This window comes from Pyrgilauda ruficollis, unplaced genomic scaffold, assembly GCF_017590135.1.
Source record: "Pyrgilauda ruficollis isolate IOZ18807 unplaced genomic scaffold, ASM1759013v1 scaffold13, whole genome shotgun sequence".
Classification (NCBI taxonomy): Eukaryota; Metazoa; Chordata; class Aves; order Passeriformes; family Passeridae; genus Pyrgilauda; species Pyrgilauda ruficollis.
Window position 1 is genome coordinate 7,166,320 of NW_024511432.1, and position 13,480 is coordinate 7,179,799.

General features: G+C 47.9%; 1 protein-coding gene across 1 annotated transcript in view; it reads right to left on the bottom strand.

The window, feature by feature from the left end:
• NECAB2 (N-terminal EF-hand calcium binding protein 2) overlaps positions 1-11,263 on the bottom strand; it is a 73,348-nt gene extending 62,085 nt beyond the window's left edge. The window contains exons 1-2 of the mRNA XM_041459029.1: positions 11,066-11,263; positions 2,242-2,266 (exon numbers count right to left, since the gene is read on the bottom strand). Coding sequence (XP_041314963.1) covers positions 2,242-2,266; positions 11,066-11,263 — 223 coding nt within the window. The remainder of the gene's footprint in view (positions 1-2,241; positions 2,267-11,065) is intronic.
• Between the last annotated feature and the right edge of the window lie 2,217 nt (positions 11,264-13,480).

The window sequence follows — 13,480 nt, forward strand, 5'->3', positions numbered from 1 at the left end:
GGCACAGCTGAGGAAAGCAAGGGCTGCCAGCTCTGGGTAAAGCTGCCAGCACTCCCTGCCATGGGAGCTCTCCCCAGTGTGCCCCCAGCACACAGCACTGGAGAGACAATAGACCCATCTCAGCTGGTTCACTGGGAGAGCAAAGTCCCTGCCAGACAGGAGCCTCTGCAGCTGTGGAGACCACAGCAGCATGTGAACAGAGTAAAATGTTTTGGTAATCTGTGGACTTGTATTTTTAACAGTCTGTCCAGGGCTCAGGGACCCATCCTGGGATTCTGACAAAAATGAAAAGTGTGAGATTTTCATTTTCCTCAGAGGGCTGTGCACAGCACCTGCTGTGAGACATAAAAGCAGCAGACTGACGCTTCCACTGCTCCTTGGAGCTGTAACAGGTAGAGCCATGAATAGGCTGAATTTCAACAAATCAATAAATTAAAGTCCAGAATGTCACAGAGAAATTGTGACAAAGAGATCCCCAGGGATATGAAATACAAAGATATTACCTCTGGCTCTGGAAACCTCTGAGCCCTAGTTTTCAGAGAGGCTGTACCAATGGAGATATTCTTGCACATGTCCTGCAGCAGCTGCTGTGAGCTGCAGGAGGCTGGAGAGGGGCTGTGGGGAGCTGTGATCCCAAAAGGCTGCAGAGGAACACACTGAGCTGATTTTAATGAATGGCAGACTCTGTTATCCAGAGTTCATCAAATATGAGTGGCTGGTGAAACTGGTCATCATGGCTAGCAAGTGCTGTGCCAAGGGAAAAGCAGCATCTGAATAAATGTGAGGAGAATGCCTGGAGGATGTAGAGTCCTGCAGAGGACAGCCCCAGGGATGCCCAGACTGGCCCATGCTCCAGAGTGCCACCTTGCAGGAGCCAGCCTGGGGACAGAGGTGTCACAGCTCCAGCTGCTCTGTGCCAGCCTGTGCCCCAGTTCCATAAAGAGGGAAGGGCAGCGTTATTCCCGTGGAGAGCACCCACTGTGCTCCCAAACACTGGAGCTGCAGGGTCCCTGCACTGCAAGCAACGAGAGTGGGAGCAGAGAGGGAGAAAGCTCCTTCACCAAAGAGCACCTGGCCTTCCTTAAGAGAGCCAGCTGTCCTCCCTGCAGTGCCCACTGAGGGTCAGGAGAGGCAGGACAAATTTCCTTCTCTGCCTGTGCTCAGTGGCGTTGGTCTCCTCACCCCCTACAAGTGCAGCCCCTGCTCTCACCCTTGCAGTTCAAATACCTGCCCAGCACCATCTCATCTCTGAAGTCAGCCAGTCTGGTGCCAAGAGCATAAACCCATTTTTTCCTCTCCACTCTCCTTGCATCACACAATTGCTCAGCTTTTCTAAGCAGCAAACTTCAGTATCTCATTACTCTGTCAGCTGCCATAACCAAGTGCCCACAGTTACATGGCATTTACTCCTTATTTTGAGCCAGCTGTCAGCACCCTCCTTACCCAGGGGCAGTCAGGATACCCATCTATGAGCACTAGCAGAAATCAGGTACCTCCCTTTTAAAGCTGGAGGAGAACAACCAAACTGTCCCCTGTGCTCCTCTGCACAACCCTCCCACATGTCCCTCTGCAAACACAGAGTTTTGATGCACATTTAATTTTCTTCTTGTACAACAGGGAAAGAATAGATACTAGCTCTTGGGATTTTATCTAAGATAAAACTGCTTTTCAGGGTAGGGAAAGATCCTGGGATCGGGCCCACTGACTCTTCTTTCCGTAACTTGTTATCTTTCCAGTTCTCTCTTTCCATGTCATTTAATGAAGACTCATCCAAGTTATTCCAAATGTAAGGACTTGGCTCAGTGCGGGTGTTCAGTTTTCCCCAGGCACAGACTGAAAACACACATCAATGTGTGCTGCTCTTTCACATGTGGGTCCAGTCCTCAGGAACTAAACAATTAATATTCACAAGCTAGGTTTGTTTTGCAAAGCTACTTCAAGCTTACCAAGGGATGGATTCTCATTTATCACTTACCTGTGATTTATTTTTATCTTGTTTTTGTGAAATTGCTCTTAATCTGGTGGATTCTGCCATGCCAACTTGCATACCAGGATCACTTCTGTTCTAAGAATATATTTTCCAAAAAAAATAACAAAACCTTTTCTGATGTTTCGAGTGTATCAGCATCAGACCCAGTAAACTGAGCAACATTTAAACACTTGGATGTTACTATCAGGAAAAAACTGTAATACTGACAATAGGCCAATCAAGAAATGTGAAGTATGAATGCACAGACTTACCATTTTTGTCAGCTCTTCTGAAAATCTAGAATTGAAAGAGAGAGAGAGAAATGTGTTTACTAGGTTGCCCAGCACGGGGGTGAAGCCCTTTGCACCAGGACCACGCTCAGCCCCACACTCAGGGCAGGTTCAGGTGCTCCAGCCCCTCAGGACCCAGCAGGGGCTTTACTGAGCTCACCCTCCCCAAGGCTCAGCTCATCTCCCCCAGAGCAGCACAACTGGAACTACTGGTGGAAATGCTTTCAGCACTTCCAGCACCTCCCTCACCTAAGAAAGCTGAATCCATTAATCCAACACCAGAAAAATACACACTAAAAAAAATCCCCACAGCTGTGCAGCCAGTCCAGACAGTTTCTCTGGAGTCAATAAAATCTCTTAAACCAAGTTTCACAGCTCTGCGCTTGTGAAAAAAAAATTATTTACACCATTTTTTTTAAAGCAAGTCTCCTGCGTGGGAAGGAGATTATATTTAGACTTAAAACTACAGCGTGGAGGAACAGCCCACAGAGAGGAATCAAATAGCCATTTCAGAAGGAAAAAAATTGCAATAATGTGTAGTACTGTAGAATTGCCAGGGAGAAAGAGAGCAGAAACAACTGCAATTTTTTCACCAGTCCCATCTGAGGAATTGTCCCCTAACAGTGATACCAAAATCAGCTGGTCACTTGGAGGGCCCTTGCTCTAATTGAGTTTTTAACCACACACACTGATTACACATTCATTAGCTAACCCCACTTACCTGAAGCATATGTATTACTTCATTTTACACAGTCACACCCCTTAACAAAAATCCTCTTATGGGGTCCATCTCCAACATCTGGTGTCCTTTGTAGGTGGCTGTTCCTCAACCCCCCCTTTTGAGTAAGCCCAATATCTTTTTTTTTTTGCATAACTTCTACTTTGTCACCCCTGCAGAGCTGAGCTGCCATCCTGCTTGTGTTTTGCATGACTTCTGCATCCCTAAATTACATCCTTCATCTCCTTCTCCAGGAGATGTGCTGTTTTGCTCTATTGACCTTGCCAACAAAATGCAATTAATAGCAAAAGGCCTGTGCAAAGGCTGGAAACTTACATGTGCCTGCCAAAAATGACCACTAGCACAGGTTGGCCATAAATTACCAAAAAATTAACACGGGCAGAAAAGGTAAAATATTCTCATCATCTCTTCAGGCCTGACCCTATTAATTTGAGCAAGAACAGAGATTTTAGTTGTACAAAGAAATTTCCCTGAGGAGGGAATAAAAGCACCAGCAAGACAGATCAGAGTCAGCCATAAAATAGAATCTCATATTTTCTGGGTCACAAAACCATTAAATAAAAAAAAATACCAGAAGAGAAACTGCTGCACAAAACAAGAACCCCAAGAGACAAATTGAATTGCAGAATATGCTATTTCACTGAATATGGCTTAATTAAGGAACATTAATCATTCTTTTGTCCGAAGTCCTTGTGAGGCTATGCAGCCTGGGGCAGAGTCAAAGCAGGACTTTCTGGGACTTCAGCAGAGGCAAAACCCCTCTGCCTGAGCCAAACTAAAGTGTTGGGAGTCACAGAAACTGCCTGCAAGGATTTCAGCTTGTGACCACATCAAAACTCCTCCTGTGCTGACCTTCATTTTTTTAGAGCAATTAGAAGGTTTGGGAGGGAAAATCCAACCTCTCTCCACACTTACAGATTTCATTGATGTTAAATTTGGGTTTTGAAAGGCCAGACAGTCATGGTTTGTCCATGGGAAGAAGGAATAAATCCCAGCAGGACCCCAGCAAGCTGCATGGCTTTAGCACACATCCCTCACCTGTGCTCAGTATGCCCTGCCCACTGTATGAAATATTCCTCTCTTCATGGCTTGGACACCCCAAATCCTCACTCCCCATGAGCACTTCCAGATGAGGCACTTCTTTTCCTGGATGCTGATTATTTCTGGGCTTTTTGTTTCATCAACACATCCTTCTGTTGCTGAAACCAAGGTATTGCAGCCAGTCTAACACAGCAGGAGCAATGCCCGTCCTAAGGTCCCCTGGGAGATCACCATCCCACTAAGAACAGCTGGCAGAGGGAGAAGGGGAAGGCAAAACCAATCAGTAAAATGTTGATTAAAATAGGAGAAAGGCTCAATCTGCAGTGCTGTGCTCCATGGAGCTGTTTACCTTGCAAGGAATACTTGGAACAACAGGGGAAAATAAATTAAGAAATGGAAAAAATGTTTAGAAATTGAAGTATTTATATCCAGCTTCACTAAGTGAATATTTTAGGGCTTTAACTCTCCCAGATACTCCCTAAAGTATGACTATTAGTAAATGAACATGTTGATGTGTTGATGAAAGATCACATTGGCTGTGTCACTTATCAAAGTTTATTCTACAAGACCAAGCTGCTTGGCTTTTTTATTGCTAATGAGCAGGATTTATTCTTTCAACTTAATTGAACCACCTAAAATTTGCACACACATAAAAAAAATTAAACTGGGACACCTGGAGGGAAAAAAACAATTTAAGACAAAGTCATCTGTCAGCAGAGGCAGGCACTGCATCAAGGTATGAGCACTGGAATGAGCATCGGGAGGCTGATAAAGATGTAATATAGTCTGTGATAGCTTGGCAGTGCTGCCAAAAATGCTGCTGCTGTGAAGACCCAGGATTTATGTTCTGGCTCAGCAGAGTGCCCTCCCCCACACAGCCCAAAGACACCCTCTGCTCAGGTCTTGGATTAGTTGTTCCACCGTGGGAAGGAGGTGGTGGGCTTTCCATAAAGGAAAGGTGTAAGATCTGGGGATGGAAGGGAAACCACAGCCCCTCACAGCTTCCCTGTGGGCCAGAGAGCAAGCCCATAATGGTGCCAGGCTCCCAGGGAGCTGGGGGCAATGACAGCTCCAGAAGAAGGGAAGACCAGGGAGGCTGCTGTGTCATCTCCGAGCGGAGGCTGCAGAGCCCATCCAGCCCGCAGCCGCGCTGCCGGCTCCCCGCAGCTCCATCCCCACCCAGCAGCAAAGTCACTCAGGCTTAGCCAAGGCAGCAGCCCTGGAGGTCAGCAAGAGAGGAGCTGATGAAATATAGATGGAGAAGTGCCCTGTCCTGCCAGGCCCTCAGCAGCAATTGGCTTCCTGTGCCTGCGCGTGGCCCAGGAGCATCCCATGGGCTCTGAGCCGGCGCTCAGCCTGGCCAGGGATGCTCTTTCCACTCCATCACCCCCTGTTCCCCAGCCGTGGGGGCAGAGCACGGATCTCAGATGGGAAATGAGAATTATGCACTTCAAGTACCACAGCAAGCATCTCCCCCATCAGCTGTGCTTTGAAGCTATTAAGCAAAGCTCCTGAAGCACGGGCTAAGTCACACAGTGAGCCCACAGGATGCCCACAATATGGGCATTAACCCACTTCATAGGATTTATACAGGCAATGCATGTAGCTTGCTGTCTGTGGCATACTTAACCCATTTACCAGTGCCTTAGATGAATATAAACACTATTTTCTCTAGAGCAAAGAACTTTTGTCAAGATTTCCAATAGGTTTTCTCTAAATGTATGTTTTTGCTATACTCTCAAATGGCTACTACAAATATTTAACTGCCAGAAGTAAGCATTTCAAAACCCTGGTGGTAATAACAAACTTGGAAAAAAAATATGATGGTTTCAAATTTAAACATTTAGTTCTGCCTTCTCAAAGCTCCTGGATGAGAACATGTCACACTGGAGGCTGCTTAATGAAGGTTTTCTCACGAATTTTATTAAATTCACAATAGCACTCCCCTAAGAAGCCCAAGAATTATTAAAGGTTTGTGGAGTTTATAATCCCTTCACCAGGTTAATAAGATGTTGATCTAAAATAGAATGCAGCTGAGTTGAAATTCTGTTTTCCATCATAATGTGGTTGCAGAATAGAGGACAAACATAATCGTGTCTCATGCATGAGGAAAGCCTATGGATGAGAAGGCATCCAGAGACCCACACAAACCTAAAAATATTATTGATCCTCATACTATGTTCCTGCATTCCTGTCCTGGCTTTCTGTTCCTCTCCCTACAAGTCTTGACACCTCTTTGGAGTAGAGACAAGGCTTTATATCAGGTATGGCCTTTATCTCTCAAACCTGAGGCACCAGCAGGAATCTCCTCTCCTGCAGCCTCTCTCTGTTGCTCTTTCTGGTGAAAATGTGAGAAAATAATGACCTGAAGCTTTGTCACTACAGACTATGTCTTTAGACATCCTGAGGTTAATGAGTGTTCCCCATGCAAGGAGAAAGGATTTATTTTGTGTTTCAGTAAGGAATATGCCATTGGTGTAGAAATACTGTCCCACCTGCACTGGTTCCCCACAAAACAAAGCTGCTGCAGAGCTCTGGGTCTCTGGGCATTTTCCCACTTCAAAGCAGATCCTTTTTCTTTTTCCCTTCCTTCCCAAGAGAAGAACAGCTGACACCATGTCCCAACCTCTGCTTTCACTCTTGCCTTCTCTTTAGACTTCACCAAACTGTCCTAAATTAAAGTTGCATGAGAAAGGTAAGAGCTGCATCTGATGTTCCGACCTGCTGACGTTCAGCACTAGAAGTTACTTTTCTGTTCAGCTTCATTTCAAGCACCCACTTGCAAAGCCCTGGAGATCAGAGGAGAAGGGATGGGCTCTCCTGTGTGATCCTGTACCTGGCAGTGAGCAGTTCCTGAACGAAGAGAGCCTGGCCTGCCCTGGCCCTCCTCTCCAGCTGTGCCTGCAGGTACAGCTCAAGGGAAGATATCAAACCATGGGTTTCACAAAGGGAGGATAAAGGAGGAGGAAAATAGCCCTCCCAGTTCACTCACAGTCAGAAGGTAAACAAGGACAAAGGAAGGGGAATGAAGCAACCTTGGAAAAAAAAAAACCCCAACAAACAAAATGGAAACAGAAGAAAAAAGGTCAAAACAGAAGAGGAGTGAGAAGGGATCCTGGGATTCTTGTGGCTGCAAGAGCCTTGCTGTTAAGGGCTGCACTGGAAATCTGTCATTGACAGAATGGGTGGAAATGGCAGTTCTGGATGTACATTTGGAAATGCACCATTGGCACAACCCAAATTCTCTGTATCTTCTATCCAGACACTTCACTCAGTCCCATGGGGCTGAAGAAGCACAAACCAGATTTGGCCACATAAGCGAAGTTGCAAGAGGAGCCATAAGAATGAGAGATGGATTTGAAATTATCTTTCTGTCAAAGAATAAAAAATCAGATAAACGTCAAAATTAGTTTTCAGCAAAAGACAGGGTAGATTAAACAGAAAGCTTCATCTGACCTGAAATGAATGGAATCATGTTCTTCAGGAGTGTTTAAAATAAAGCCAAAAGTCAATGCATTTAGTCCCAGTTGGCAATAAAGGAGGCAGGGATGGCAGTGCAGCTTGGGGCTCGCAGTCCTGCCATGGGGATGCTCACTCATAACCAAGGCTGATCCTTACTTTAGATGCCAAGCAGGAGATGAGCTGTGAAAACGATGGAGCATCTTCACCTGCAGCTGCTGTGACTGACCAGGCCTCAGGTGCTCTGCAGTTCACAGCCCTGCTGTCAACACAGGCTTTTGGCAGTGACAGGAAGGCAGGAGCTGGTGAGCAAGGACAGCAGATCAGGCAGCTCTGAAGTGCTCCCAGAGAGAACAACACCTGCTTAGACATTTCTCACCTCGAGGGCCATCCACCTCAGCTCTGTGTTGCACATGCACTCATTCACACAGCAAATACAATCTCACTTTGGCTTACCCACAGAGAATATTCACCCATGTAATATATCCTCCTTTTCATAAGCATTGTGACATTGAGGATTTGTTCTTGACTGGAAATGCCACCATCTCCTCTTGTGGGTTGGATCAGCTCTGTGGCAGTTTTTAATACAGGGGGTTTGTCCTGGTGGGTGCAGGAAGCATCGGATATCCTGTGTCCATCCACAGCTTGTGCTGGGAGTGGGAATGCCTGCTGCAGATTGCACATGCTGCCAGCCCTGGGCCTTGGGCTCTTGCAGCTGGAGCAGACCCAGAGAAGGCACCTGAGGGTGGGCACAGGATGGGTACAGAGCCCTTGCCCAATCTCAACCCCTTATGATGATTTGACCAATGTTGTAAGAGCTGACCATTCATTCGTTCATTCAAGCTGAACTAGTAAACATTATTCAACCTTTTTTAATCCTTTACCTAAAAGGCCAGAGGCAAAGTAAAAGAAAAGCACAGAAGCCAGCCCAAAGTTAAGATCCTCCAAGTGGCAGTAGCCAGGCTGATGGCAGAAGACATCTTAGCCCCTTGTTGTGTTTTGTTCCTCTTCAGCCCTCAGTTTTGTCCCACAACAGCACAGTTGTGTTTCTTTGGTGGAAAGAGCACAGGGAAGTTTGTTCTGACACTCCAGACACCCTCACGGAGGAGTCAGAACAAGAACACTGGGGATGGATGAACTAAAAGAAAGCCAGAAGAGGAAGGAGTGACTAAGGTACTATTAGTCTCAAAGCCATTTTATCTAATTCATAACCAAGCCCAAGCTTTCCCCTCCTCCCCCAACTCCAAGAAACTGCCCACATAGCACACCAGCTCATGGAAACGTGTTAGCTAAACAAAAAATCTTGCAGGTCTTTTACTTCTTCCTCCCCCATGGAGAAGCTGCACTGCTGCATGGCTGGGACTCACTGCTTCCCCAGCACATCCATCAGCAAAAATATGAAGGAGTTAAATGGAAAACAGGTTATCATCCCTGAGCATTCAGTGGGATGCTTGTTACTTTCATGCTAATGTGTGAAAATTAAGCTAAATAGGTGTTCCCTGTTTAAACCCTTTGTATGAAAGGGGGGTCTCGCAGTGCACTTGAAGAGCCCATTACAGCGAAGCCACAGCTTCAATTGGCTTTGCTATTGTGCCTGGAGAAAAAAGAGAAAATCAAGTTCTAAGGAAGGAGGGGAAAAAAACCCCTAAGCTCTCAAATCTTACATTTTTAACACAAAATAAATCTTACAGAATCCATTTCTACTTTCAGCAGGTGAGAAAGGTCTCCCAGTACCATTGTGAAAGGGAAAAATGATCAGGAGCTGCACGCCCAGCTCTATTGTACTTCCCACTGAAATAATACAATGCTCTACTGTGTTTCCCATTCTGAAAGTTCATGGCTCTTTTCCTAATCTCAAAGTGAAAAAAAAAAATCACTTAAAGATAGTAAAATTGAATTGATAAGGCACCATTTTGGTGGCAAAGCACTCCTAACTCTAGAAATCTCTCACATAAATTTAATGCTGCTTCCTAATTGCATTTGTGCTCTGAAACTCAGATTCCAAATTATTGTAAAAATTCTGGCAATTTCAGGACATATTAAAAAACAAAACAAGCCAAAACCAAAACAAACCAAAACAGTATTAAAAAAACAACCCAGGAACTCCATCCTGAACAAGTTAACTTAAAAGACATAAGGGTATGAGTTGCACTTGTCCTTTCTGTTTCCCCAGGCTCACTCCCCCAGGCTGCAGCTGCCCACCTGAAGCCCCTTCCACGGGCAGGATCACCCAGCTCTGCTCCCTGAGCTGCTTTTGGCAGCCCTCTAGAGACAACAGTTCCTCAGGGAACCAAAATGCCTCTCAGCTCAGGGTGCTCAGAGGAGGAAGGAGTTTCAGTCTGTCCAGCCCACGCCAATGCCTAGTGGCTCAGCAAATTATTTACAAAATGTAAGGGCTTGCCTTGAAGAGCTACTACTGCCTATCCTATCTCTAAGGAGAGCATTAGTTATCCTTTACTACAGCCAATGCTTCAGTAGCTTATTTTGCATTCATTACTTCTTTTTTTAATTTTTTTTTTTTTTTTTAAGCTAGGAGATAGCAAAACAGAGGATCTGTGTGTTTAATTACTGGATGCTGCAAAAAGACTGTAATTACACCATTTGCACTCAGGCTGATTCCACCCCATTCTCCCAATTCATTTAAGTGCAAACAGCCTCGGTAGCTCCCTAATCAGAAGGTCTATAAATACAGCAATCGAGGCACTGAGCACATCCTCAGCAGCCCCCCCCCAAACCAGGATTAAAGACCTACAGTGCATCCTCGGATGCAGGACCTGGGAAAAAGGCTGCAGAACTGAGGTGCACACCCACGCTCAGCCCGTCCAGAGGGTGCAGGGAACAGGGCACCCCAATGCCAGCCAGCCCCGAGAGTTCAGAATCGTGCCAAGGAGAAGGACACAAGCGACGTCTCTGTGCCCGTCCGGTAAAAAAGAGATGCAGGGCTCAGGAGGGGAAGTGCAGCACCCACACTGCACCCCATGCCCAGCCCGCTCCAGAAGATGCAGAACCAAAGTGCACCTTTCTCCCAGGTGTCCCAGAGAGTGCAGGGCAGGACAGGGGACGCAGGCCACCCCGACAATCTGTGCAGCACGGGGACAAGCGGGGGCAAGACCCGGGCTGCACCCCCATAGCCTAGGCAGCCCAGGAGCACAGGCTCTGGAAAGAAGTTGTTAAATCTGGGCACCCCTACACCCAAGGAGCCCGGGAGAAGCAGGAGCTGGGCTGCACCCCATGCCCATCCCATGCCCATCCCATGCCCAGCCGGCCGAGGATGCAGGATGCGAGACCAGCCCTGGTGCGGAGCCGCTCGCGGTGCAGGGTCCAGGTAAGCTGAGAACCGGGCAGCAGCCTGCTCAGCTGCTCCAGGAGATGCTGGCCCCGGGAAATAACAGCGATCCCGAGGGCTCGAGGGGCTGCGGGACACCCACGCCCACCCGGCTGGGGGCTGCAGGAGCCGGCTCCAGCCCTGCCCGGCGGGTCCGGGCAGCGCAGCGCACAGGAGCATCCCCGCTGCCGAGCCGGTGCGGGCGGCCAGGAGCCGGGATGCGGGATGCGGGGAGCACTCACATCGAGGATGACGGAGGTGCCCTTCCTCTGGGTGGCGGCCGCCCCCGGGGCCAGCAGCTCCCTCTCGGCCAGGCCCTTGTCGCCCATCCTGCCGGCCGCCCAGCGCAGCAGCCCGTCCAGCCCGCGCAGCGCCGGCGCCGGCTTCCGCAGCAGCTTCTGCACCCCGGCCCGGCAGTAGCGCGCTGCCTGCTCGCACATCGCTCAGCCCGGCCTCATCCCGCCGCCGGGACTCCCCCTCCTTCTCCTCCTCCTCCTCCTCCTCCTCCTCCCCCTCGCACAGCCGCTCGGCGGGCAGCGGGCGGGTCCGCGGGGGGACGCTGCCCGAAGAGCAAGGGGGGAATTTTGGGGTGGGGGTAGGTCAGTTTTGGGGTGGGGGTAGGTCAGCCCCCCGGGCTCCGGCACAAAGCATCCTTTTAGGGATTTATGTCTAAAAAGACTATATCCATGTTCTCGCCCCTGCACAGCCTCTCTACACTGACAGCAGATTTTAGTAGCGGTTTGTGAAGGGAGAAGAGAATAAATTTGTTGCTAGTGAATAAAACTTGCCCCTGAACTCCTATGTCTCCTCCAAAAAGTCCCTATTCAATGAATAGTCAGCGATTCCAGGTGGGGTATTGCAGCATCTGTGCCTACAGCACTAACCACAGTGCTCAGCTGGAAAATATTCCTAACCCTGTAATTCTGAGGATATTTCTGAGGATAAACCCTGTATTGTGAGGATATTTCTTTGAGAAACTCATGTGCTCAGCTTCAGCCTCTAAATTAGCAAGATTTAGACCTGCAGTAGAGGCACTAAGTCTTCTGGCAAAATGGCACTAGATAATTTCATTTCCTACTCCACATCTGAGGAGGTGCTCCCAGTTTGAGAAAGGCACCAAAGCAGGAAAGCTCAGACCCAGAAACTTGGAGGTTTCTCCAGAGTTCTGGAGTAGCCACAGGCTCCAAAGGGCCTTTCCCACATGCAGCAGCCAGACCCTCTCAGAGGCAGGTCTAGAGACCCAGTAGGGCCACGTCCCAGACTTGAACACCTCTGTCACAGCAGCCAGCACGCCCAGCAGCCCTGCCAGCACTGCACACTTCCCACACGGAATCCTGAGCCTCACCAGCAGCAGGATCACTCCAAAGGGCCTGGCCAACACTGCCTTCAGTGAAACAAACAGCAGTAAATTGTTTCTTTCAACAGAGCTTACACATTGCAGTTCACCAGAACGCAGACCCTCACAAAAGCCTACCTGGAGGAATTATTTAGCTGTTCTTTAGCTATTCTTCTAATCCCCCATCTTTATTCAGGTAAATTGGGGTGAATTTTCTGTGTTTGAGGTGACAGGTGGGGAATGTGCATTTTCCTGTCAGCTGCTGCTCAAAGAAAAGCGAGTGGGAGCCCAGTTCTTTCTGCTGGAGTACATGGAAAATAGCTGGAAGCTCTTAAAAGCCTCTTAAACAAATGAGGCACAGAGAAGCCTAGCAGTAGGTCAGGACACCCAAGGGCTGAGCCCCTCTTTTCACCAAGCGCTTGCCTTTCAAGGTTTCCTTCTCCAGAAATGCAGAATTCATGGGGGAAAACAGGAATTTCAGGGTGTTATGATGGCTTGTGGAGCTCTTCAATGGCTCTGTGCTCTTTCACAGGGATGCTCAGAGCAGTGTACAACCCAACCATCACTCAGTTCCCAATCACATCTCACAGCAAAGCCAAACTAAGCCACATCTTGTCCTCCTTGCCATGAGCTGCCATGTGGTCAGAGCTACTCTGCTCTTTTGTACTTGTACAAAGCTCAGATTATTCACGTTCTTCTTTCTCCTTTAGACATCCCTCCACTAAAAGGCTGGATCAGACTGTATTGATCACACCCAGGTTAGGTTTACTATAAATGCTTGCTAATTAAAACTATTGATTGAATAAATTTAGAAATAAGGTTCTTTGGATTTTCCTATTTGCCATGAAGATTCATTACTTGGATTTGAAGTCTGGGGCTATTTCTGTGCTTTTGTCAAAACCATTTCTTGCTAATATCAAAACCAGCTCTGTGGCATTGAAATACTAATTTTTCCTACTAAACAGATCAAGATAGAAAAAAATTCTGCCATTCAGACATTAGGAAGAAGCCAACCATTTGTACTGGGCTGTGTTACTCGGGGCTATTCCCTAGTTCCCCTGAGGCTGAAGTCTCTCTGAGGAAAAAGTGGGAAGATTGTTACTGCTAGTGAGAGCCAGGTGAGGAAAGCAAGGAGCTCTCTGCTGGTGCCAGCCCATGTCACACCACAGCCAAGGGTGGGGGCAGAGGCACAGGGCTCACGTTGAGCTCTGTGTGCCAAACTCATGCCCTGCTTCCTGCCAAGGGACAGGGGACACTGCCTGTCCTGTGCAAGTGAACACAACTGCAGCCAGGGCTCTGCCAGCCTCTCCCACCACCCCGT